The sequence below is a fragment of the Camellia sinensis genome, chromosome 10 (genome assembly GCF_055761805.1).
Source record: "Camellia sinensis isolate YWXY chromosome 10, ASM5576180v1, whole genome shotgun sequence".
NCBI lineage: Eukaryota > Viridiplantae > Streptophyta > Magnoliopsida > Ericales > Theaceae > Camellia > Camellia sinensis.
The window spans coordinates 51,272,383-51,295,389 of NC_138970.1; the positions used below are offsets into that span (position 1 = coordinate 51,272,383).

General features: G+C 49.8%; 1 protein-coding gene across 2 annotated transcripts in view; it reads right to left on the reverse strand.

Moving 5' to 3' along the window:
• LOC114267701 (putative anion transporter 3, chloroplastic) overlaps positions 1-23,007 on the reverse strand; it is a 30,887-nt gene that overhangs the window by 3,492 nt on the left and 4,388 nt on the right. Inside the window, exon 2 of one of the 2 annotated variants that reach the window (XM_028208762.2) lies at positions 11,532-11,758. The exons of the other annotated variant lie outside the window; for it this stretch is intronic. Within the exon in view, the coding sequence (XP_028064563.2) occupies positions 11,532-11,758 (227 nt within the window). The remainder of the gene's footprint in view (positions 1-11,531; positions 11,759-23,007) is intronic. 2 annotated transcript variants of the gene reach the window in all.

Here is a 23,007-nt window from a genome sequence, read left to right on the forward strand (position 1 = left end):
GGTCGACCTACCTGCCGAGCAAACAGGTACCTCGGTCAAACCTTGCCTTTCCTGGCGCTGGACTTTTCACCTGACCGGCTTCGTAACCACGGATCCTTGCAGCTCGGTCAATCCACGCGCTGCCTTAACCGAGCAGCTTCCTTCAGGGCCGGGCCACACAACTTGGCCCAACACCTGTTCGGCCCAAATCTGTCTGGCACAACTCTGTCCGGCCCAATTCCATATCATTAATCTCCCTTTCAATTGCCCCTTAATTCCGTCCGCTGAAGCGTGACTGGGATTACCTATCCTGACCGAGGTAATACTTCCTCGGTCCTTAGTATGCAAAATGGCGACCGAGCTAGTTGACATTCCTGTCTTCAAAACTTGCCTGGTTCAACTCCTTGGTTGACATTCCTGTCTCCAAAAATCGCCCGGTTGACCCCTCGACTCTTTATCCTATCTCTTCAGTTCTGATGCTGCCATAAATGGGGACACGTGTCAATCCTCTATTGGTCCTCGAGCAGCCAACCCAGCCGTCCCCTCAATTTTGAATTTGGGCGGCCTCACCACTCCTATAAACATGCATCTTCCTTCTTCCTTTGATTCTTACTGACTCTCTGGCATTCCAAGCACTTCGAAGTTGCTATGCCCTCGCCAAGCTTCCATTCTCGTTCTTACTCTGTGTTTGCGTTGGAAGGAACTGCATTTGCACCAAATCTTGGTAAGTCTCTTCGAGCTTTTGCTATTCTACACTTTAGGGCACCTATTACATTTGTTATTCTACACTTTAGGGCACCTATTCCTTAGGTTTTAGAATTTAGGCATACAGAATCGTCCCAAACCCTTTACTGTTCATGGTGTTCTTCATTTTCCTTGATGAACTTTGAAGATCTGGGGACGACCGGGCTCCAGGTCCTCCTTAGGTCCAAAAAACTGCTTAGACCGAGCAAAGAACCTGTTCGCCCCAACCTTAGTAAAAATCGGGATAGCCAAAGGACTTGGTCGCTCGACCGGGCTAACATCTGGTCTGCTTGGGCGACCGAGCTCCTTGGTTAGCCTTTACGACCGAGGTGGTTTGGCACTCTTCATGACCGAGCTAAAGTCAAGCTCGCTTTGGGCGACCGCGCTTCCTCTTACACTTGCCATCCTTTTCCTGCAGAGTCCAAGTGGACCACCGACCATTACCGAGGTTAACAAGGACCGGTCAGCCTCCAATCACCACTGTGCCAAACCTTCTAAGCCGAGCTAACTTAGGCCGGCCGTACATGGGGAAATTTTGGTTCCTGGTAGATACTCCGGCTGCTCTGGCTGCGTTCAGGGAGGAGTACGGCATCCTGGCCGACGTCCACCTTGAGCTTGTAGAAATTGAGACAACGCCTTGGGGAAGAGAGCAGTGCCTCTTTACCGTGCTGTCAATCATCGAAGGAGGCCTTCGTTTCCTCCTTAACCCATTGATTACAGAGTTCCTGCGCCGCACTGGGCTAGCACCCACTCAAGTGTCCACCAACACATACCGAATAATAAACGGTGTGCACGAGCTTAACAACCGGCTAGGCACTAACTTAGGTTTAGCCGAGATACTGCGGCAGTACACCCTGGGGCACACCGGCGACGGCCTCGCCTATTACGTTAAGATTAGGCCGGGCAAAGAAAAAATCGTGACCGGAACACCAGACAAGGACTTGCACAATGACGATTTCTTCTGGGTAACCAGCAATTATGAAACAGCCGAGATACCGGGCTGGTTCATAAGCAAGAACTTCGGTTCCACATGTAAGCCGTGCTGTCTTGTTTGGTCAATTCACTTTATTATTCTGCACTTAACCATTCTTCCTGTTCCTCTTGCAGCAATTCAAGCCTTGCAAGCAAACTACCAATACCCCAACGTAGAAGCAATCCGGACTGTGCTCCGCTACAGCCACCGAGATTGCAACGAATTGCTCGGCTACATTCCAACTTACAGATACTCAGCACCATGCCGGAGTAAAGTTACAGACTTTCTCCGTGCTCCAACTCCTCCTCGAGACCCAACTCTGCCAGACGTCCCGCTTATCCGGTTAACTGAAGCCGAGGAGATGGCGAAAAGAAGCCGCATCAAAAATTTGCTCACAGCCACCTCAGCCGAGATACCGAGCATCGCCACACGTTTCACAGCTGCCGGCCAGTCAAGCGGCCCCGTGGTCGCCCTGGAATCTTCAGCCACCAGGCAAACCAGACAGGAAACCCGTCGGGCTGGCAAAAGGCCTCGCACAGACCCATCTGCCGAGCTGACAACCGAGCAACCTGCCGACACGGTCGACCCCGTTCTAGCGTGGCGGCCGCAATTGAAACACCAGGGCAAAGAGATCCCGGCAAATGCTTCGGTCAAAGGCGACAGTGAGCACTTGCACTTGCTTGCCTTCGACCTTTCAAAGGCGCTACTACTGCCGAGTGACGTGGTTGGCAGCGACCACGTTCCTGACACCCGACTGGTGAAATCAGCTGTGAAATCTATGACCAGGGTAAGAATCTCAATCTTCTGCTCCAATTTTCAAAAGTGTTTGCACGGTTTCTTCTCTGATCGCATTCTGTTTTTGCAGGCCATCCAGAAGCAGCACTTGGTCATGGAACGTATCCACCGACTCCGGCATAAGGCCAGTGATACCGCCAGCCAAGTCCAGAGCCTCCAGACCGAGCTAGGCCGAGCAAAATCATCACTCCAAGTTGCCAGCGCTGACAACAACAAGTTGCTCGGCCAGCTTAGCGAAGCCGAGCAAAAGAGAGACGCGCTCCAGGCCGAGCTGGACGAGCTCGAAAAGTCCAGGGAGAAAGAACATGAAGACGCCAATAACGCCGGTTTCAAAGAGGCAGAAGACAGCTATAAAAAACAAGTATTTGCCACCCAGGACATCTATTTCAAAGTTGGATGGAAGGCTGCCTGTCAACAGCTCGGTCAAGGTCCTAACACCGACGTGTTTGCCTCTCCACCGGCTGTCTTCTTACCGACCTACCTCATACCATATGCCAATGACGTCTTCAGCGCGTTGCAGGCTAAGGCCGAGGAAGGACTTGAGGGAGAAGTCGAGGCAGATGTTGAGGGAGAAGACCGAGAAGAGCAACCGCAGCTCGGCGAGACTCCAACCGTTGCGCAAGACCATTCTCCCACAGTTGACTTGGAGACGACCGGGAATGAATTCACCAATCTCTCCCCCTTGGCTTAGTTTTTTTTTTTTTTTTTTTTGTGGCTTTGCTTATGTAACTGGGCTGTCAGCCCTCCTTTTGTACTTGCTTTCAATCAATGAAACACTAAATCTATCACAAGTGTTTGCACGATCTTGAGTCTTCATCACTTCAGCCGAGCAAAATACATCCCAGTTTTCATAATAATTGGACAAAACCTCAACATTTCTAACCGGAATAAACAGCTCGGTTGGAATCTGAGTTGAACAAAACACCAACTCCTTCAACTCTTGCAACCGGAACAAACATCTCGGTTTAATTCTGAGGGTTGAACCAGATATGACCAGCTTCAAGCCGAGTAAATCATCTCGGTTGGATATACCCGGGTGGACAAAACATCGACTCTTGCAACCGAAATAAACATCTTGGTTTAATTCTGAGAGTTGAGCAAATCATCAACACCTTCAACCGGAGTAAATCATCTCGGTTGGATACACCTAAGTTGAACAAAACATCAACTCTTGCGACCGGAGTAAACATCTCGATTTAATTCTGAGTTGAGCAAATCATCAACACCTTCAACCGGAGTAAATCATCTCGGTTGGATACATCTAAGTTGAACAAAACATCAACTCTTGCGACCGGAGTAAACATCTCGGTTTAATTCTGAGAGTTGATCAAATCATCAACACCTTCAACCGGAGTAAATCATTTCGGTTGGATACACCTAAGTTGAACAAAACATCAACTCTTGCGACTGGAGTAAACATCTCGGTTTAATTCTGAGAGTTGAACAAATCATCAACACCTTCAACCAGAGTAAATCATCTCGGTTGGATACACCTAAGTTGAACAAAACATCAACTCTTGCGACTGGAGTAAACATCTTGGTTTAATGTCCCAATTTTAAAAGCAGCAACCAAAATGCTAAGCCAAAGATGAGACACTTCTATAAATTGACAAAAAGAATTACATTTTGAAGTGTAAGGCAAAAAATTTCTTTGCACAAAAAGAAAACAAAAGCTAGAAATAGTACAGTTTGAGGTTAGCCGCATTCCACGGTCGGGGTATTGCTCTACCATCCAGATCTTCCAAGTGGTATGCCTCCTTGCCCGCCAGACCGGTGATTTTGTAAGGTCCTTCCCAATTTGCCCTTAGTTTGCCTTCACCTGGCACCAGGGTGTTGCCCAAGACTTTCCTCAAGACGCAATCACCCACTTTGAACGGTCTGGGGTGCACCGTTTTATTGTACTTCCTTGAAAGCTCTTGTTGGTAGGCAGCGACGTAGATGAGAGTCTTTTCCCGGCGCTCTTCTACTAGATCCAATTCCAAAGCAATGGCCTCGACGTTTAGCTCGGGCTCAAAACTTTCACTTCTGAGAGTGGGCATGCCTACTTCCAAAGGCATGACCACCTCCATGCCATAAACCAAAGCGAATGGAGTTTCCCCGGTAGAACGCCGCGGGGTAGTTCGGTATGCCCAAAGGACGCTGGGAAGTTCCTCGGCCCACTTTCCCTTGGCTTTCTCAAGCCTCTTCTTCAGTCCGTCAAGAATAGTCTTGTTTGACACCTCGACTTGACCGTTGGACTGTGGGTAAGCCGGAGTGGAGTTGTAGAATTTAATCTTCAAATCTTTACAAAACCCTCTGAATAGGCGACCGTCAAACTAGGTGCCGTTATCAGAGATCAAAATTTTAGGGACGCCGAACCGTGTTACCACATTCTGCCAGACAAACCGCTTCACGTCTTTCTCCTTGATTGTTTCCAAAGGCTCGGCTTCAACCCACTTGGTGAAGTAGTCTGTTGCCGCGATGAAGAACTTCCGGTTGCCTGGTGCTGTTGGGAGCGGCCCCACTATGTCTAATCCCCACATTACAAAAGGCCAAGGGCTGGTTAGGGGAAGAAGTTCTCTGCCCGGCTGATGGATCTGGTGTGCAAACTTCTGGCACTTCTCGTACTTGCGAACATATTTCTGTGCGTCGGCTTGCATGCACGGCCACTAATAGCCTTGTGAAATAGTGCGGTAGGCCAAGGACCTGCCCCCTATGTGACTGCCACAGATGCCTTCGTAAACTTCGTACAAGAAGGCCTCCACGCTGCTCGGGTGCACACATTTCAGGTAAGGACCGGTGAAAGACTTCTTGTACAAAGCACTTGAAGGAGAGAGCCAAAACCGCTCTGACTTTACTCGCACCTTGTGTGCCTCCTTCTTATCGGCTGGAATGGTCCGTTCTCTGAGAAAGATGATGATAGGGTCCATCTAAGAAGGACCTAACTCGGCGCAGTGTACATCTGTCTGTCCGGTTTCCTCAATGTTGGGCCTTGGAAGGAATTCGATCAACAGAGGGTTGGGAGATGTGCGGTCAACCATAGAAGCATGGCCGGCCAACTCATCGGACCGGTCATTCTCTTCTCGGCTAATCTGTTGGACCCTGATCGCCTGGAATCGCTTGATATGGTCCCTGACCAGAGCTTGGTACTTTACCATTCTATCGTCCTTCGCCTCGTAAACCCCAGAAACTTGGTTAACCACAAGTTGGGAATTACTGTAAACCATTAGCTCAGATGCTTGCATCTGAAGCGCGCTCTTGAGACCGGCCAAAAGCGCTTCGTACTCGGCTTCATTGTTGGATGCTGGGAAGCCAAGGGTGATTGAATGTTCAATTGTCAGACCGTCTGGCGAAATCAAAACAATACCTAGCCCGACACCGTGACGGTTCGAGGCTCCATCAACAAAAAGTTTCCACATCTCCCCCATAAAGAGCTTCCAACATTCTGAGGGGTCCTGGGAGGCTTGAAGATTGACGGGATCACGGTTGCTCGGCAGTGCGGCTTCAGGTTCTGTGCTGATTGGTTCCACTTCAGCTTCCCTTGGTGATTCGGCACTGGACTCAGCAGGTTGAACTACGATGCCCAAGTCCGTAGGCGAATCACCAGGTTGCGGTATTATACCGGCTGTAGACTCTGCACTGAGTAGTTCCATGCCTTCCCTCCTTGGTGATGCGCTACCGAACAGAGCAGGTTGGGCGGTGATATCCAACTCCGTCATCGCATCACCGGGAGGTGTCGTTGTATTAACTAAAGGTGTGTCGGTGGGACACGCAAATTCCGCATTGCCAACTCCAGCAAGTTGTTGTATTTCGGTCGTGCTTGCGTTCACCTCTTGATCTGCTTCGGCAATATCGACCGGGTAGATCGGGTGAGTTCCAGGTGAGAATTCGGCAACGAAATCGGCCAAAATTTGTGCTTTTATAGCAGTGCATGGCTGGAACTTAACATCAAATTGACCCAATTCGACCGCCCACTTGAGAATTCGGGCAGAGAAGTCTGCCTGTTCAAACAAGGCCTTAAGGGGAAACTCCGTCAGTACGATGATGGTATGGGCGTGGAAATAGTGCGCCAACTTCCTTGAAGCCATCATCAATGCCAACGCAAGCTTTTCCAACGGCAAGTATCTCGACTCTGCCGGCAGCAAGGTTTTACTAACGTAGAAGATTGGGAGGTGCTTAATTCCTTCAACTTGGACTAGCACCGCACTGACTGCATGCTGTGAGACGGCAAGGTAAAGATAGAGTTCCTCGCCTGGCTTCGATGTAACCAATATTGGCGGAGAAGACAGATATTCCTTGAGCTCGGCCAAAACCCGGTCACACTCTTCATCCCATGAGAACTTTGATTTCAATGCCTGAAAGAAAGGGCGGCAGCGATTTGATGACCGGCTTAAAAATCGATTAAGCGCGGCGGCCATTCCGGCCAGACGCTGCACGTCCTTAGCCGATCTGGGCTGTTTCAACTACTGCACGGCTCTGATCTGAGAGGGGTCTGCTTCTATGCCTCGGTTCGTGACTAGGAATTCCAAAAATTTTTCGGACCCCACACCAAAGGCGCACTTAGATGCATTCAAGCGTAGCTTGTGCTTTTTGAGAATGGCGAACATCTCGGCCAAGTCAGACAAGTGGTCTGCTTGATGCCGGCTTTTAACCACCATATCATCAATGTAAGCCTCCATTTTCCGACCAAGCAACGGAGCAAACATCTTAGTCACCATCCTCTGAAAGGTTGCCCCGGCGTTCTTCAAACCAAAAGGCATAACTCGGTAGCAGAAGAGTCCCCTTGGAGTCGTGAAGGAGGTGATCTCTCGGTCGGGCCCATGCATGGCAATCTGATGGTAGCCGCGATAGGCATCCAAAAAGCTGAGCCTATTATGTCCAGCCGTCAAGCCCACGAGCTGGTTAATGCGGGGCAAAGGGAAGCTATCTTTCGGACAAGCTCGGTTGACTGTCTTGTAACCGACACAAACTCGCCACTTCCCATTCTTTTTGAGCACCACTACGGTGTTGGAAATCCACCGAGGGTAGTGCACTTCCTGAATTGCTCGTGCCTTGAGCAAGTTTTTCACTTCCTCCGCAACTACCTCGGCGTGATGCAGCACTGACCTCCTTGTTCGCTGAATGACCGGCTTTGCTCTGGGGAAGACATTGAGGTGATGACAGATAAAACTTGGATCAAGGCCGGACATGTCGTAAGGCGACCATGCGAAGACCTCGATGTTGGCCATCAAAAACTCCATCATTTCAGTCCTTTCTCGGGTAGTAAGGCTGGAGCCGAGCAGGAAGAACTTGTCTGGATGCTTTGAATCAATTTGCACTTCCACTAATTCCTCAACGGCTTTGTCCTCTGCCCTGGTGCCCACATCGTCGAGGACTCCGTGATCTCCTGGTCCTTCTATCATTTGAACAAAGCCTTTGGCAGCCCGGCTCCCGTTGACCGCCGCGAAGCACTGCTTTGACATGACTTGATCTCCCCAAATTTCTTCGATTGCCCCCACAACCGAGGGGAATCTCATTACCTGATGGTAGGTCGACGCCACGGCTTGCATCGCGTGAAGTCATCCCCTTCCAAGGATCAAGTTATAAGTGGATGGTACTTGCAGCACCCAAAACTCCACTTGCTTGACTACGGATCCCGCTTTGACCGGCAGGATAATCTTTCCCCAAGGCCACTTCGGTTGTGAGTTGAAACCGACCAGGGGCGAAGTTGCCGGAGCCAAGTCTGTATCACAGAACTTGAGCTGCTTGAATGCATCGTAGTACATGATCTCGATTGAGCTTCCCTGATCGATCAAGATCCGTTTGACATCAAACTCCTTGACGCGGAGCGTCATTACTAAGGCGTCGTTGTGCGGTGTCTGAATGCGCTCTAGATCCCTCGAGGAGAAACTGAGCACATCTCTTTCTTCGGCCTTCCCACTCTTGATTGCTGGCTGAACCGACAAGACTTCCCTTATGTGTTCTGCCTTCTTTATCATACCCCGGAGCTGGCATACCCGCGCTGGTTCCACTATGCCGTGAATGACATTAACAACTCCTTGTGGGGGTGCATCACGGTCATCCGGTCCCCGCGGATCAACCGGAGCTTGATTCGCCTTAACACCTCTATCGATGTAATGGTCCAGGTGTCCGGCTGCGACTAACTCTTCCAAGTGTTGCCTCAAAGGCAAACAATCCTCTGTCCGGTGGCCACGCTCCCGGTGAAACGTGCAGCGGTACTGCGGATTGAAGCCCTTCTGACTGTCGCCCAACTTAGCAGGAAATCGGACGTACTCCTCGTCACGGATTTCACTAAGTATGCGATAGATCGGAATTTTGAAGACCGTGGTAATGCCCGTCCTGGCCTTCAACCTTCTGTTTGCGTCAGCGACATCATCCCGGGGGTAGTCATCCCGGTCATTCCGACGTCCCCTACCCCAGTTTTTGCGATTTGAGCCACGGTCCGATTCCTCAGCGCGGTCACTTGTTCGACTGGACTCTTGTCCAACTGCGTGCACTTTGCCAGCTGACCTCTTGTCTGTTGCCACCGGAGTCACCTTTGCGGTAGATGTTGACACATCATCCTCTACTCGGATGTGCTCATTGATACGCTGCATTAGCTGGCCCATGGACGTCGGCTGATGCATGTTAAGTGAGTCCCGCAGTCTATGTCTGACCGGGAGGCCCCGCTTGTACTGAGTGATTGCAAGGTTGACCGGGCAATCCAAGATCTCGTTGAAAGTCTCCCAATATCTGGAGTTGTATGCCTTCAATGTATCGCTCAGCTCCATCTTGACACTCAGCAGGTGATCAACTTTTTTAGGTGTTTTAGTGTTGGTTTTGAAGTGCGTCACAAAAGCTTCGGCCAACTGATGCCACCTCTCAATACTCCTCTCCGGCAGCCGCTCGAACCATTTTAAGCCCAGCTCGCCCAAACTTGACGGAAAGATGAGGCACATAAGAGCATCATTCCGCCTATGTCTGGCCATGACCTGTCGGAAGTGGCTTACATGCATGTAAGGATCAGTCTTTCCGTCGTAAAGCGTGAACTTTGGCTGGTGGAAGCCTGTTGGAAACGGTGTTGTTTCTATTTCCAGAAAGAAAGGGGTGGCGCTCAACCTTGCCAAGTCGGAATCCACAAGGAGTGGCGCCGTTAGGCAGGGTGGAGGCATTCCGACCTCCTCGCTGGCGTGAACCCCGTAGGATAACCGCTGAAAAGCCAGTATCCTCTGTGCCTCTCGCCGGCGAGCCCATTCCTCCAAGACTACCCGCAAATCTTCTGATCGAGCGGAATAGGTGTACCTCGACGTCGTCGCCGGACGTGAGGGCTGGTAAGTGCTATCTTGCGCGCTGGACTTCTCTGCGTGCACATCGGAATCACCAACCTTGTAACTTCTGGTAATAGAGATGGACGGTGTATGCTGCTGACTCTGACTACCTGAACGGCGGGGTTGGGTGCGCTCACTGTGGTCTCCCACTCCAGCTGCACCCTTCCCTTTGACATGCCGCTTCAGCTCCTCCATCTCTGCCGCCATTCGCCAGATGACGGCGTCCTAGTCCTTCAGCTTATTTTCTAGACGTCTGGCGTGTGAGTCTCTCCTCCGCCGGTGACCGTCTGGACTCCGTGAATGACCATGACTTCTTCCGCGCTTATCCCGCGCGTCTCCCGACTGTCCTCCTGGGAATGTCTCCAAGTCCCGCATCGGAGTAATGGTGGGGTGTCCCTCTCTCCGTCTGCCTGACTCCGGAGTGGCTCCATTGATGGCGAACAGCGGAATCTCTTCATTGTTCGCCATAGAAAGCGATCGGATGAGCTTGGAAGACAAGGTTTTATCTGCAAAGAATTCCACAGACAGCGCCAATTGTACGGGGAGCAAATATTCAGGCAAGCCCGCACTCCTTTCTTCCAAACTCCTGTCTGTCCAATCGACCTGCGAGCACAACGGCGGTGAGCTATCCAGCGGTGTGTGGCCGGAAAACCCCTCCGACGATCAAGTTAGAACACACACACAGGGGATAGATAGAGAGAAGGAAGAGTGCTGAGTGTTTAGCGTATGTCTCACCAAATGTTCATCTGCCACTGTATGGGGGGTGTAGACGTGCTTATATACCTTCTGCGCCCCAAATCTACTCCCAGTGACCTCTCAACACGTGGCACTACTACCCCATCTGTCAGCATAAACCTTGCTGAGCACGACCTAACCCAACTGCCTGCCCATTCTCCTGGGAGCTCGACAGCCTGGCAGTACCATCTCAGCCATCGTCTGCCATGCTGCGCTTCATGCCCAAGTACTCCAACAACAAAGCTCAGATGAGGACCGGACTCGGCGGTATCTCGGTAAAGCCGAGCTCGGGATAACTCACGCTTGTCTGCGGTCGACCTACCTGCCGAGCAAACAGGTACCTCGGTCCAACCTTGCCTTTCCTGGCGCTGGACTTTTCACCTGACCGGCTTCGTAACCACGGATCCTTGCAGCTCGGTCAATCCACGCGCTGCCTTAACCGAGCAGCTTCCTTCAGGGCCGGGCCACACAACTTGGCCCAACACCTGTTCGGCCCAAATCTGTCCGACCCAATTCCATATCATTAATCTTGATTTTTTGATCTAGTGTAAATGATGGATTAGCGGAGACTTTAAGATTTAATTTAATAAAAATCTATTGAATCTCAGGAATAAATGAAGAGAAAGGATTAGAACTGCTTTATAAATATTTCTCTCCCATATTTAATGCAAAAGGCATAGCATTGATAGTTTATTGTCTAATAATATTCAAATATATATATAGTATTTAAATATATATTTTGATTGGTTCCACTGGTATTGGTGTAACCTGTTTCAAAACCAAAACAGATCGTACATTATAGAAAATTGACTGAAAATGAAAATTTCAATAGTCTTAGGCAATCAATTAGATTCTACTAATTTTTCTTACGGCCCTAGTCATGAGTCTTGTCGTATATTTCTTTCTTTCTGGTATGAAATGCTTACTTACCCACAAAAAAAGTAAAATGTATATATATATATACTAAAAAGAATTAATTTACATGTTGAATGACTGTGCAACAAGGAAATGAGGATTACCTTGATAAAAGGGTATTCATGGAAGGTAAAGCTACACCTTCGGCAAGGCCAAAGAACGCTCGAGCGGCCAAGAGGCTGGTTGTGGAGTGGTTTGCAGCCCATGGCGTGAGGAGAGTGGCTACAGACCACAAGGCCACACCCCAAGCGATCACTCTTTTTCCTCCATATTTGTCTACCAAAACTCCACCAACAACTGATGAAAATATGTATCCCCATAGAAATGAGGACTATCCCACATCAAAGTAAACATCATGTTTGTTAGCACATCAACTAATCACAATGAAGAGGAAGTAATTCAAGGTTATTGAAGCGAGTACGTAATATAGAAATAATAAAAAATATACAAAATGGTATGATTTGACATAGGTGGGCCTATAGGAGCTTTTGGCCCATTACTCAGAACCTAATACATAATTCAAACACTAAAGCCCAACGCTGTTGAAGCTCAACGTGACATTAAGAACCAATGACATCTAAACATGTGGCAAGCGAAGAACCAACCACATCAGCAGGCAAAAATCTTGCAAAGTTATTGCATCACAGATCAACCATTAATGAGTTTTCCTGCGGCATTTATTGTGATAACCATTCACGTCAGAACAGAACATCCTCACCATGAACAAGGCAAACTAGGACATAGACTTTCGGCCAACATGATGGCTCGGAGTGGACAAGGAAATGATGAGCAATGGATATAAGCAGGCCCCTAAGACACAGAAAAGGTTAAGCTTCTCTATGACCAATCTATCCCTACATTCAACCATCCTCTCCCTTCTCTAACTTGATCGTCGGAGGGTTCGCTGGGGAACTACCCGTTCCCCATTGGACTATTTTGCAAGTTTCACGATGGGTCCTACAACCGGGCAATGACTTGAGAAGTGTGGACAGTCTTGACCCGCTCCATCGGTGGCAGAACCATCAGTTGGCGCCGTCTGTGGAAAGCTTTTCGCTCTGTGCGCCAGTTGTGCTCATTGTCACCGGAGACCTTGATAACCCCTACCTGCCACCCACTAAGGTGGATGGTCACAACTAAATCCATGGCTTCTCACCACAATGTTGCCGACCACCAAGCCGACCCCCCTAACTTAAACAACCCACCGCAGTACTTCACCGAGCTCACCAGCAGCATTAACCGCCTAGCCGAACAAAACCATGCCCTGATCAATGCTCTACTTCAAAGAAACCTTCTTATACTTCCTCCACCACCTCAAGATATCCCACCCAACCAAGAACGAGCCCCAAGCCATCCTATTCAACAGTCCCACCTATCCAACTTAGAAGGCTTGCAACCCCTTCTCCTAGATATGAACCCACCACCTCAGGCCCCACATCCATCGGTCCAGTCACCCACCCCTGAGGGAAAGACCTGCAGTGTCCAGCCTCTACTGCATTCCGGTGGTGACAATGTTCCTCTCTAGGACGCGGAACTCCGCGCCATGAAACTCCAGCTTCAAGGAGTCATGCAGAACATACAGAATAAGCCATCTACCACAGCCAACTCACCGTTCGTTGCCTCCATTAGGGATAAACCCTTACCTCCTAAGTTCAAAATGCCCTCGCTCGACTCTTTCGACGGCACAACGAACCCGGTCGACCATTTGGAAACTTACAGAACCCTCATGGCCCTCTATGCATTCCCTGACGAGATTATGTGTCGGGCATTCCCCGTAACACTTAAGGGGTCGGCTCGACTCTAGTTTAGTCAACTGCCAACAGACTCTGTCTCTACTTTCCAACACCTAAGCGACTCATTTCTCATCCATTTCATTGGTGCCCAGCGCCAGCGGCGTCCGGCAACCCAACTCCTTAATGTCCGTCAGACCGATGGGGAGTCGTTGCACAGCTTCGTCACCCGTTTCAACACTGAAGCCCTGCAGGTAGCGAAAAATGACGACAAGGTCATTCTCACGGCTTTCATGGCCGGTCTACGACCATCTGATTTCCTTTTCTCCCTCTCCAAAAACCCCGCGACCTCCATGACAACCCTATTTTCCAAAACCCAAAAATACATGAACGCCGAAGACTCCCTAGCTGCCCGACAAGACCCTACAACCAAAAACCCGACCCCTAAAGAGAAGAGAGAAGACTCTGAAACCAGAAACACCCCGTACACTCACCAAACACCTTAGTATACCGACCGACCTGCCCGAGCCAACTGGCCAGCACCTACCCGACCGCCTGGCCGATTCGAACGATACACAACCCTCAATTCCCCGATGGAACAAGTCCTGAACCAGATCCAATGAGATTATCCTCTAAAATGGCCCCAACCGTCATGGTCTCCTTCCAACCGGTGAGACCAGTCCAAATACTGCCGCTTTCATCAGGACCACGACCATAATACCGAGGAGTGTGTTAACCTCAAAGACCAGGTCGAGGGCTTGATACGCCAGGGGCATCTCAGTCGGTTCACGGAAACCCGCTATCAACAAAGGCAAATGACTGACCCTACCAAAAATAACCATCGGCGTACCCCTCCTCGACCGCTCGCTCGCACAACCTAACCAAGGTCATGATAGGCCCCCGCAGCAACCCCGGGCACAAGGCAACTCTGCCCCTCCAGTTGAAGAGATCAAAGTTCTTGCTGGCGGGCTTGCTTGTGGAGGACCATCCTTCTCGGCTCAACGGGCAGAACTTAGAAAGATAAAGCAGGGCTCAGATAAAGAAGTTGTCACATTGGACCGCCCTTTCAAACACCCCAAGCAATGGATGGAGCCCATCACCTTTACGGAGGCCGACTGCGCAGGCATCCGTTACCCCCATAACGACCCCCTCGTCATCTCTGCCCTCCTCTCCAATTACAAAGTCAGACGGGTTCTTGTCGACAACGGCAGCTCTTCAGACATTATCTTCCTAAGCGCCTACTGCCAGCTCAAGGTCGGGGAAGAAAGTTTGTCCCCTCTCCAAACCCAACTGGTTGGCTTTACTGGGGACCGGGTGACCTCCATAGGCTCCATCGATCTTCCCATCACCATTGGAGAATACCCGCGGTAGACCACAAAGTTGCTCACTTTCCTCGTCGTCGACTGCCCCTCTGCTTACAACATTATCCTCGGCCGCAACGCCCTAAATGCTTTTCAAGCTGTCACATCCACTTTCCACCTAGCCATAAAATTCCCTATCGACCTTGGGGTCGACACTATGAGGGGAGAACAGACTGTAGCCAGAGAATGTTACGTCGCTTCACTTAAAGAGGTTAAGTTGAAGGAAACAATGATCATTGAAGGACTCGACGTCAGAGACGAAGACGAGCTGGTCAGAGGGGAACAAGTGGAAGAGCTTGTCGAGGTCCTCATCGACCCTATAAACCTGACAAAAACTGCCAAGATCGGCAGCCAACTATCCTCCCAGGCCAAGGCCGACCTTACAGCCCTCCTGATTGAGCACAACGATGTATTTGCCTGGACCCACTTTGACATGCTGGGTATTGACCCTTTCTTCATCACTCATCGTCTCAGCATTGAGCCCCATTTCCGACCGTTCCGCCAGAAGCATCGCATCTTTCGCCTGGAACGCAACACTCTCATTGCTTCTGAAGTAGATAAGCTCCTTGAGGCACAGTTTATCAAAAACGTGGACTACCCTAGATGGCTGTCAAATGTGGTCTTGGTCCGAAAAAACAACGGTAAATGGCGACTTTGCGTCGATTACTCTGACCTCAACCGAGCTTGCCCCAAAGATAGCTATGCCCTTCCCCGCATAGATCTACTTGTCGATGCCACCGCCGGTCATCAAATGTTCAACTTTATGGATGCTTTCTCTGGCTACAATCAAATTCTGATGCACCTATCGGATTAGGAACACACCTCCTTTATAACTGACCGAGGGACCTACCACTATCGTGTCATGCCATTCGGGTTAAAAAACGCTGGAGTGACTTACCAACGGTTAGTCAATGCTGTTTTTCATCACCAGATAGGTCGGAACATGGAAGTATACGTTGATGACATGCTTGTCAAGAGCAAACTATCCTCTGATCATCTGGCAGACTTGCGAGAGACCTTCGACACTCTGCGTAAGTATCAAATGAAGTTGAATATGGAGAAATGCGCCTTCAGCGTCGGATTTGGGAAATTCTTGGGTTTCATGGTCAGTCAATGGGGTATCGAGGCTAACCCCAAAAAGATCAAGGCTCTGATAGAGATGCAGTCACCCAGAACAGTTAGAGAAGTTCAAAGACTTACGGGCAGAGTTGCCGCCCTCAACTGCTTTATTTCCCGTGCAATAGACAAGTGTCTCCCCTTTTTCAAAGTCCTTCGGCAGTCTTTTGAGTGGACGATAGAATCCGAAGAAGCCTTTTAGCAGTTGAAGCAGTACATGCCCAACCCCCCCTACTTTCTCAGGCGATCACGGGTGAGCCCTTTTTTCTCTACTTAGCCGTATCGAACACTACAGTCAGTGTAGCCCTCATTAGGGAGGACAACTCTGTCTAGCGTCTGGTTTACTACATTAGTCGGGCTCTCAGGGGAGCAGAACAGAACTACCCACTGCTTAAAAAGATGGCCCTAGCCTTGGTCATAGCCTCAAGACGGCTCCGACCTTACTTCCAGGCCCACCCCATTATCGTCATCACTGACCAACCTTTGAAAAAGCTAATGCAACAACTAGAGTTGTTCGGCCGACTTATGCAATGGTCAGTCGAGCTCAGCCAATTTGACATCTCCTACCGACCTCGAACAGCGATCAAATGGCAGGCTGTCCCTGATTTTATCTTGAAATTCACTAATCCCATTCCAACCACGGCCCACCCGCCCAAGCAATCCAGTACTGAGGCAGAAGAACCCCACTCTTGGACCCTTAATGTCGATGGATCATCCCGCAAAGAAGACAGTGGGGCTGGCCTCATCCTCACCGCCCCCGAGGGTGGTTATTTCAAGTGCGCTCTCCGTTTCTTGTTCGACGCAAGCAATAACAAGGCCGAATATGAGGCATCAATCGTAGGTCTCCGCTTAGCCAAAGACATTGGCATAAGCCATATCCAGGTGTTTAGTGATTCCCAGCTCATCGTCGGCCAAATTACAGGAGAATTCGAGGCCAAGGAAGACACAATGCGGGCTTACAAAGATATTGCACTCCCCCTTGTTCACCTCTTCAACACTTTCCATATCAAGCACATCCCTCGATGAAAAACTCCAAGGCAGGTGAAATGACTCAATTAGTTTCTACCGACCAATCAGACCTCAGCCATGGCGTCCGCCTTGAATACCTGACCCATCCGGTCATTTCCCCAAACCAGCAGCTAGTCCACTTCCTCCAAAATGAACCTATTCCATGGGTGGCAGACATCCTTTTGTTTTGGACCAATGAGGAGTTACCAGAAGACAAACAGCAGGCCGCCAAAGTCAGAGCCCGGTCGTCCAATTACGTCCTCGTCAGCGGCCTCATATACAAACGGGGATTTTCACGCCCATACCTCAGGTGCCTCTGCCCAGCCCAAGCGACCTATGTGATGAGGGAAGTCCACGAGGGTGTATGTGGTAACCATTCGGGTGCCAGGTCACTAGCTCATAAATACTCCGCACCGGTTACTTCTGGCCTACTCTCAACCAAGATACCACTGAGTTCGTGCTTAAGTGCGACAAGTGCTAGCGCTTTGCCAACATCCTTCATCCTCCGTCAACAGAATTGATCACGCTCAATAGTCCATACCCCTTCGCCAAGTGGGGCATAGACTTAGTCGATCCATTGCCCACTGGTAGGGGCCAAACCAAGTTCGCTGTGGTCACCATTGATTACTTCACCAAATGGGTAGAGGCGGAACCCCTCGCCACAATCACCGAATGCAACACGACCAGATTCATCTGACAGTCGATTGTGTGCCGATTCGGAGTCCCCCAAGCCATCGTCTCAGACAACGGCAAGCAATTCGACAATGCCAAGTTCAGAAAATTTTGTGTAGAGCTCTACATCTAGCCGTGCTTCTTTTCCTCAGGCCATCCTCAAGCCAATGGGCAAGTCGAGGTCACCGACCATTCTCTCTTAAAGATCATCAAAACCAAGTTAGAAGCCGCTAAAAGACTTTGGGCTGAGGAACTTCTAAATGTACTCTTGGCCTATCGCACTACCGCTCGAACCCCTACTGGGGAGACCCCCTTTCGCTTAACATACGGCGCTAAGGCGGTCATTCCAGTTGAAATTGGCATGCCAACCCCGAGGGGCGAACTCACCAAGGACTTGCGTCGGGCTGACTTAGACTTGATTGACGAGCTCCGAGAGACAGCTACTGTCAGACGAGCCTCATATCAACAAAAAATGAGAACACACTACAACCGCAAGGTTCGACCGAGAGAGTTTGCAGTCGGGGACCTATTCTTGCGCGAGGCAACTCTCGCCACCAAAAATCCAGCTGAGGGCAAGCTCGCCGCCAAATGGGAAGGGCCTTACGTCGTTAAAGCCAGACCTCGCCCAGGCACTTATCAACTCCAGGACATGGAAGGTCGAGACCTCCCTCACCCGTGGAACGCCGAGCACTTGAAGCGTTATTTTCAATAAAGTGTCATGTCTTATTTTTGTATTGATCATTTGTTGTATGTCCTTTTTGACCATCTACATATGTGGTTATTTTTGTCCTCTTTATACATGGTGTAAAACTTGTGATTAATAGGCTATGCCTTAAAATACAATGGTTTCATGGCTCCGTTATTAGTGTTGTGCTTCAATAACGACTTGTTAAACTGAGTTAATTCAAGCCTCAGCTAGACTGAGTACGAAGGGTTCAGCCAAACTGAGTTAATTACAACCTCAGCCGGACTGAGCACAAATAAAGAATTCGACTGGTCTATCTTCGTAATTTCATGCCCATTTTTAATTCATTATTTACGACGCCTTTTAACATTCTTTACAGCATTAACTTTACATTTTTAATTTATTTAAAAATCCAAGCTCATAGTCGTCCAAGCCCATTTTTAATTTCTAACATTCTTAACATATTCGTGCATGCCTATTTTTAACGTTCTTTGCATCATGGTTCTCTCACAAGTTAGACTGGCTGCCCATTTCTAAAAATTCTTTACATCACAACCTGCTAGCAAGTTTCATGATTCATGCACAAGTCTTACTTTTCCAACCTTTCTTCAGAAAATTCTGCTCTGTCATTGCCATTATTTTCAAATGAAGAAACGACAACAGTATAAGGGAAAACATGTTGTTTTATTTACAAACTTACAGTTACATACAACTTGTTGTAGACATTAAAAAAAAAAAAAAAACAAACAAAACACAACAAAAGCAAAATTTTTACATAGATGATTCCCCATCACTCGAAGTCAGATCCTCCTCCTCAACCCCTTCGTCGAGGGGGGTCTGGGCGACGTCGTCTACTCCTATTTTCACGAGGCTGATGTCGATATCCGGAAACAACTCTTGCGCCTTGCACATGAATGTCTTTCAACCACTGTCCCAGAACTCACTCATTTCGTGCTTATAGAAGTCCGACCGCTAAAAGCTCTGGATCACCTCCTCTTTACTCTTTCCTCCAGCGGCCGCCCTCGACGGCCCAGCCCCCCCTTAACTTCCTTTGTAAAGTTGCTAGAGACAGCGGCGTCAATGGCCATTTGGAAGTCGGCGAACCCCTTGAACTGCTCTACAGCCGCAATGCACAAGTCGGGGTACACCTCCCTCTCAAACGCGGACTTGGCCCTCTCCTCTGCCAAGGCCTTCTCTAACTCGGCCCTCTCTGACGCCGACTTGCCCGTCTCTTCCTCCCAGGCTCTCTCCAATTTTGCAATCCGACCGTCGATTTCTTCTTTCTCCTTGACTGCCTGGTGTGCAGCACTTCGAAGTTGGCCATGGCCTCTTTCCACCTCTCGTTAGCCGTGGCGCAGTCCTTCTGGGCCAGCTCTAGTGCTCACCTCTCGCTCGCCAACTGGAACTCCAGCGATACCATCCTGCGGTGTTCCGTTTCCAACTCCGACTTGGCAGCGAGGAGCTCAGCAACAACACGGTCTGCTGCATGGCCCTGCACCATCGCCAAAACTTTCATTTTCTTCGCTCTTTGCGCACGTACTAGTGCCTTCGTGCCCGCGCTCTGAGCGACTTTCTTCCAGCTCGCTGTCTCCTCCAATAATTTTTTGAATTGCCCCTTCACCCCTTCCAGTTGAACCCTTAACAGCTCTATTTCCATCTTTGCTCGAGCTGCTTTATTCAACAGGGTTGCCGCCAAGGTCATTGCCTCAATCTGGGCCGAGCATAACCCTCTCAGGAGATCAGCCTCCTCCAACCGGGCCATTGACCGCCCGCCAGCACCTGTGCGTGATACAACGCGGTTGTCAATGCGGGTCTTCCCCACCTTGGGACTGGGGTTTACCTCTATTACAGGAATCGTCAACGCCGTTTGGTCACTTGGGCCTTGGCCATTGGGTCCCAAGTGTTGTATTAGCACTTCAACACTTGGACCCTTGTCCTCCCTCGCCACATGGGTGGTCTCCACATGTTCTTTCAACGCTCGAGCGGTCTTCCCCTTTGGAGCTACCTCTACCTTTCCATCCTCCATCTTCTCCGCCATGGGGGCACCCTCGCTCTCGACCTTCTTTTTTTTCGAAACGGGGGCGTCTTTCCCCCCATCTGCACCCCTCATCTTCTTCCTTGGCTTTTTCACCACCGCCTGTACCTCCTGTTTGCTTCTCACCTTTAGGGGATCTACTGGGGGCGGCAGAGGGGAGAAGCCAGTTAGGTCCTTCTCGCCCACCGGCTTAGGACGCGGTCGCATCTACTCCTTTATCACCAGCTTCGGGGCGGGCCCCAATTGTGGCTCCTTGTATTTTTCCGCTCTGGCGAACAACCTCCTTTCCTCCTCCTCCTCCTCCGTCCTCCTCTACGCTTGCATTTCCTCCCTTGCTGGATCCTCTTCCAACGGTTTTGGTCCCAAGTTCAGGGCAAACAACGTTGAAGGAAGGACCAGCTCGTCCCATCTCACTCCCTTCCCCTCCCTTACTTTCTTTACTCTATTTTCGGCCTCCGCGCCTAACTTTGGCTCCACCGATTTCGTGGGAACTTTCCATATCGTACGAATTTCTGCCCCACCATTCGCCGTCACAAAGAACCATTTCGGCCTCTACCATTTTACCGAAGATGGAAGATCCACCACCAGACCTCACCCTGCCACTGCTTGCAGCGTCACCTAAGTCTCCTACTGACCGGATGAGGCCTTGTAGCAGGAGAAGAACTCCTCCACTATCATTGTCGTCCCTCCGGTCGCCTGCTGCCAGGCACTCGCGCAGGCCACTACTATCTTCCAGGCGTTCGGCATCAGCTGCCCTAGCGCCGTTTCTAACTTATTTAGCACATCCACCACTATTTGGATGAGAGGTAGCCTCAAACCCCCTCGCAACGCTTCCACGTACGGGTTGAATTCATCTGGCCGTACATCCAACGCCCTTTCCTTGGATGTAGGCAATCTCAACCCTATTTCCGAGGGAATTTGATACTTCCTCCTTATTACCTTCAACTCCTCCGCCGTCAATGTGGATCTGTCTGGCTTGGTGTGCCAATGGTCTGGCTCCGCTTGACAAATGGGCCTCGCGGTCGCGATCATTGGCATAGGGCGAGCCCGCACCGCCTGACTAACTATCCGCCCCTTCCTTCGCTCCGCCCAGTATTGTTTCGTCAATTCCACCGCATCGTCATCCCCTAGCGACTCAAGCCTTGCCACTGGCACTTCCTCTTGGGCCATTTCTCTCACGCATTTATGTATTGATTCATACGCGAGCACGAGAAAGTTCGCGAAGTGTCGCAAAGGTGTATCACTGGGAACGAATGAGTTTATTTCTAGGACGTGTTGGCTTTTTGCGAACAAGTAAATAAAATGGATAACCCCAAAGGCCCACAGCTTACTCATATTCCAAGGGTCAAGGTTCAATTTCACCAGTTTGAAAATTTTCAAAAATTTTTCCAAACCCGCCTTTTCAACATCCTATATTACCCTATCCCTTCGTTTCTTGTTAAAATGCACTCGGTCACCCCTCCTCTCAGTCAACCTTCTCACTCGGCCAACCCTGGTGGTCGGCCCTCCTCTCAGTCGACCTTCTCACTCGGCCACCCCTCGCGGTCAACCCTCCTCTCAGTCGACCTTCTCACTCGGTCACCCCTTGTAGTCAACCCTCCTCTCAGTCGACCTTCTCACTCGGCCACCATTCGCGGTCGACCTTTCAGTCGACCTTCTCACTCGGTCACCCCTCGCGGTCAGCCCTCCTCTCAGTTGACCTTCTCACTTGGCCATCCCTCGCGGTCGGCCCTCCTCTCAGTCGACCTTCTCACTCGGTCACCCCTCGCGGTCGGCCCTCCTCTCAGTCGACCTTCTCACTGGGTCACCCCTTGCGGTCAGCCCTCCTTTCAATCGACCTTCTCACTCGGCCACCCCTCGCGATCGGTCCTTCTCTCAGTCGACCTTCTCACTCGGTCACCCCTCACGGTCAGTCCTCCTCGCAGTCAATCCTCTCGCTCGGTCCCCCTTCGTGGTCGGCCCGTTTCCCCGACAATCTTCTCTCCGACGACCTCTCACAACCCCTGTTTTCTTCCTCATTCTCTTTGTTGGACTAAAGCTGCACTTAGGAATGGGAGACTACTGACATAGGTGGGCCTATAGGAGCTTTTGGCCCATTACTCAGAACCCAATACATAATTCAAACACTAAAGCCCAACGCTGCTGAAGCTCAACGTGACATTAAGGACCAATGACATCTAAACATATGGCAAGCGAAGAACTAGCCACATCAGCAGATAAAGATCCTGCAAAGTTATTGCACCACACATCAGCCATTAATGAGTTTTCCTGCGGCATTTATTGCGATAACCCTTTATGTCGAAACAGAACAACCTCACCTCACCATGAACAAGGCAAGGTAGGACATAGACTTTCGACCAACATAACGGCTCAGAGTGGACAAGGAAATGATAAGCAATGGATACAAGCAGGCCCCTAAGACAAAGAAAATGTTAAGCTTCTCTATCACCAATCTATCCCTACATTCAACCATCATCTCCCTTCTCTAACTTGATCGTCGAAGGGTTCGCTGGGGGACTACCTGTTCCCCATTGGACTATTTTGCAGGTTTCACGGTAGGTCCTACAACCGGGCAACGACTTGAGAAGTGTGGACAATCTTGACCCGCTCCATCGATGGTTGGCAGAACCATCATGATTGTATTTGAACTTGTATCATTTTAAAACGAAGAGTCTATTTAAATCAAATTTAGTCCATATGAATTAAAACACAATATGTAAACATGTACATTCGGCTTAAGGTTCGTAGGCAGGCAAAGCCTGGCCAGGTTGGGCCCAAACAGCCTATATACACAACTCGCTAGGACTAAACTTGGCTGGGGATTTTGAAAATTGGGCAGAATCGGGATTTGTTCTGATCCATTCAAACAAAAATTGGGCCTAATTGAGTTAGTCCATTTTTCATGTATTAATTTCATTAACTCAAATAGTTGGTAATAATGTCATAATAAAACAATCATTAGAGGAGTTCTATAGA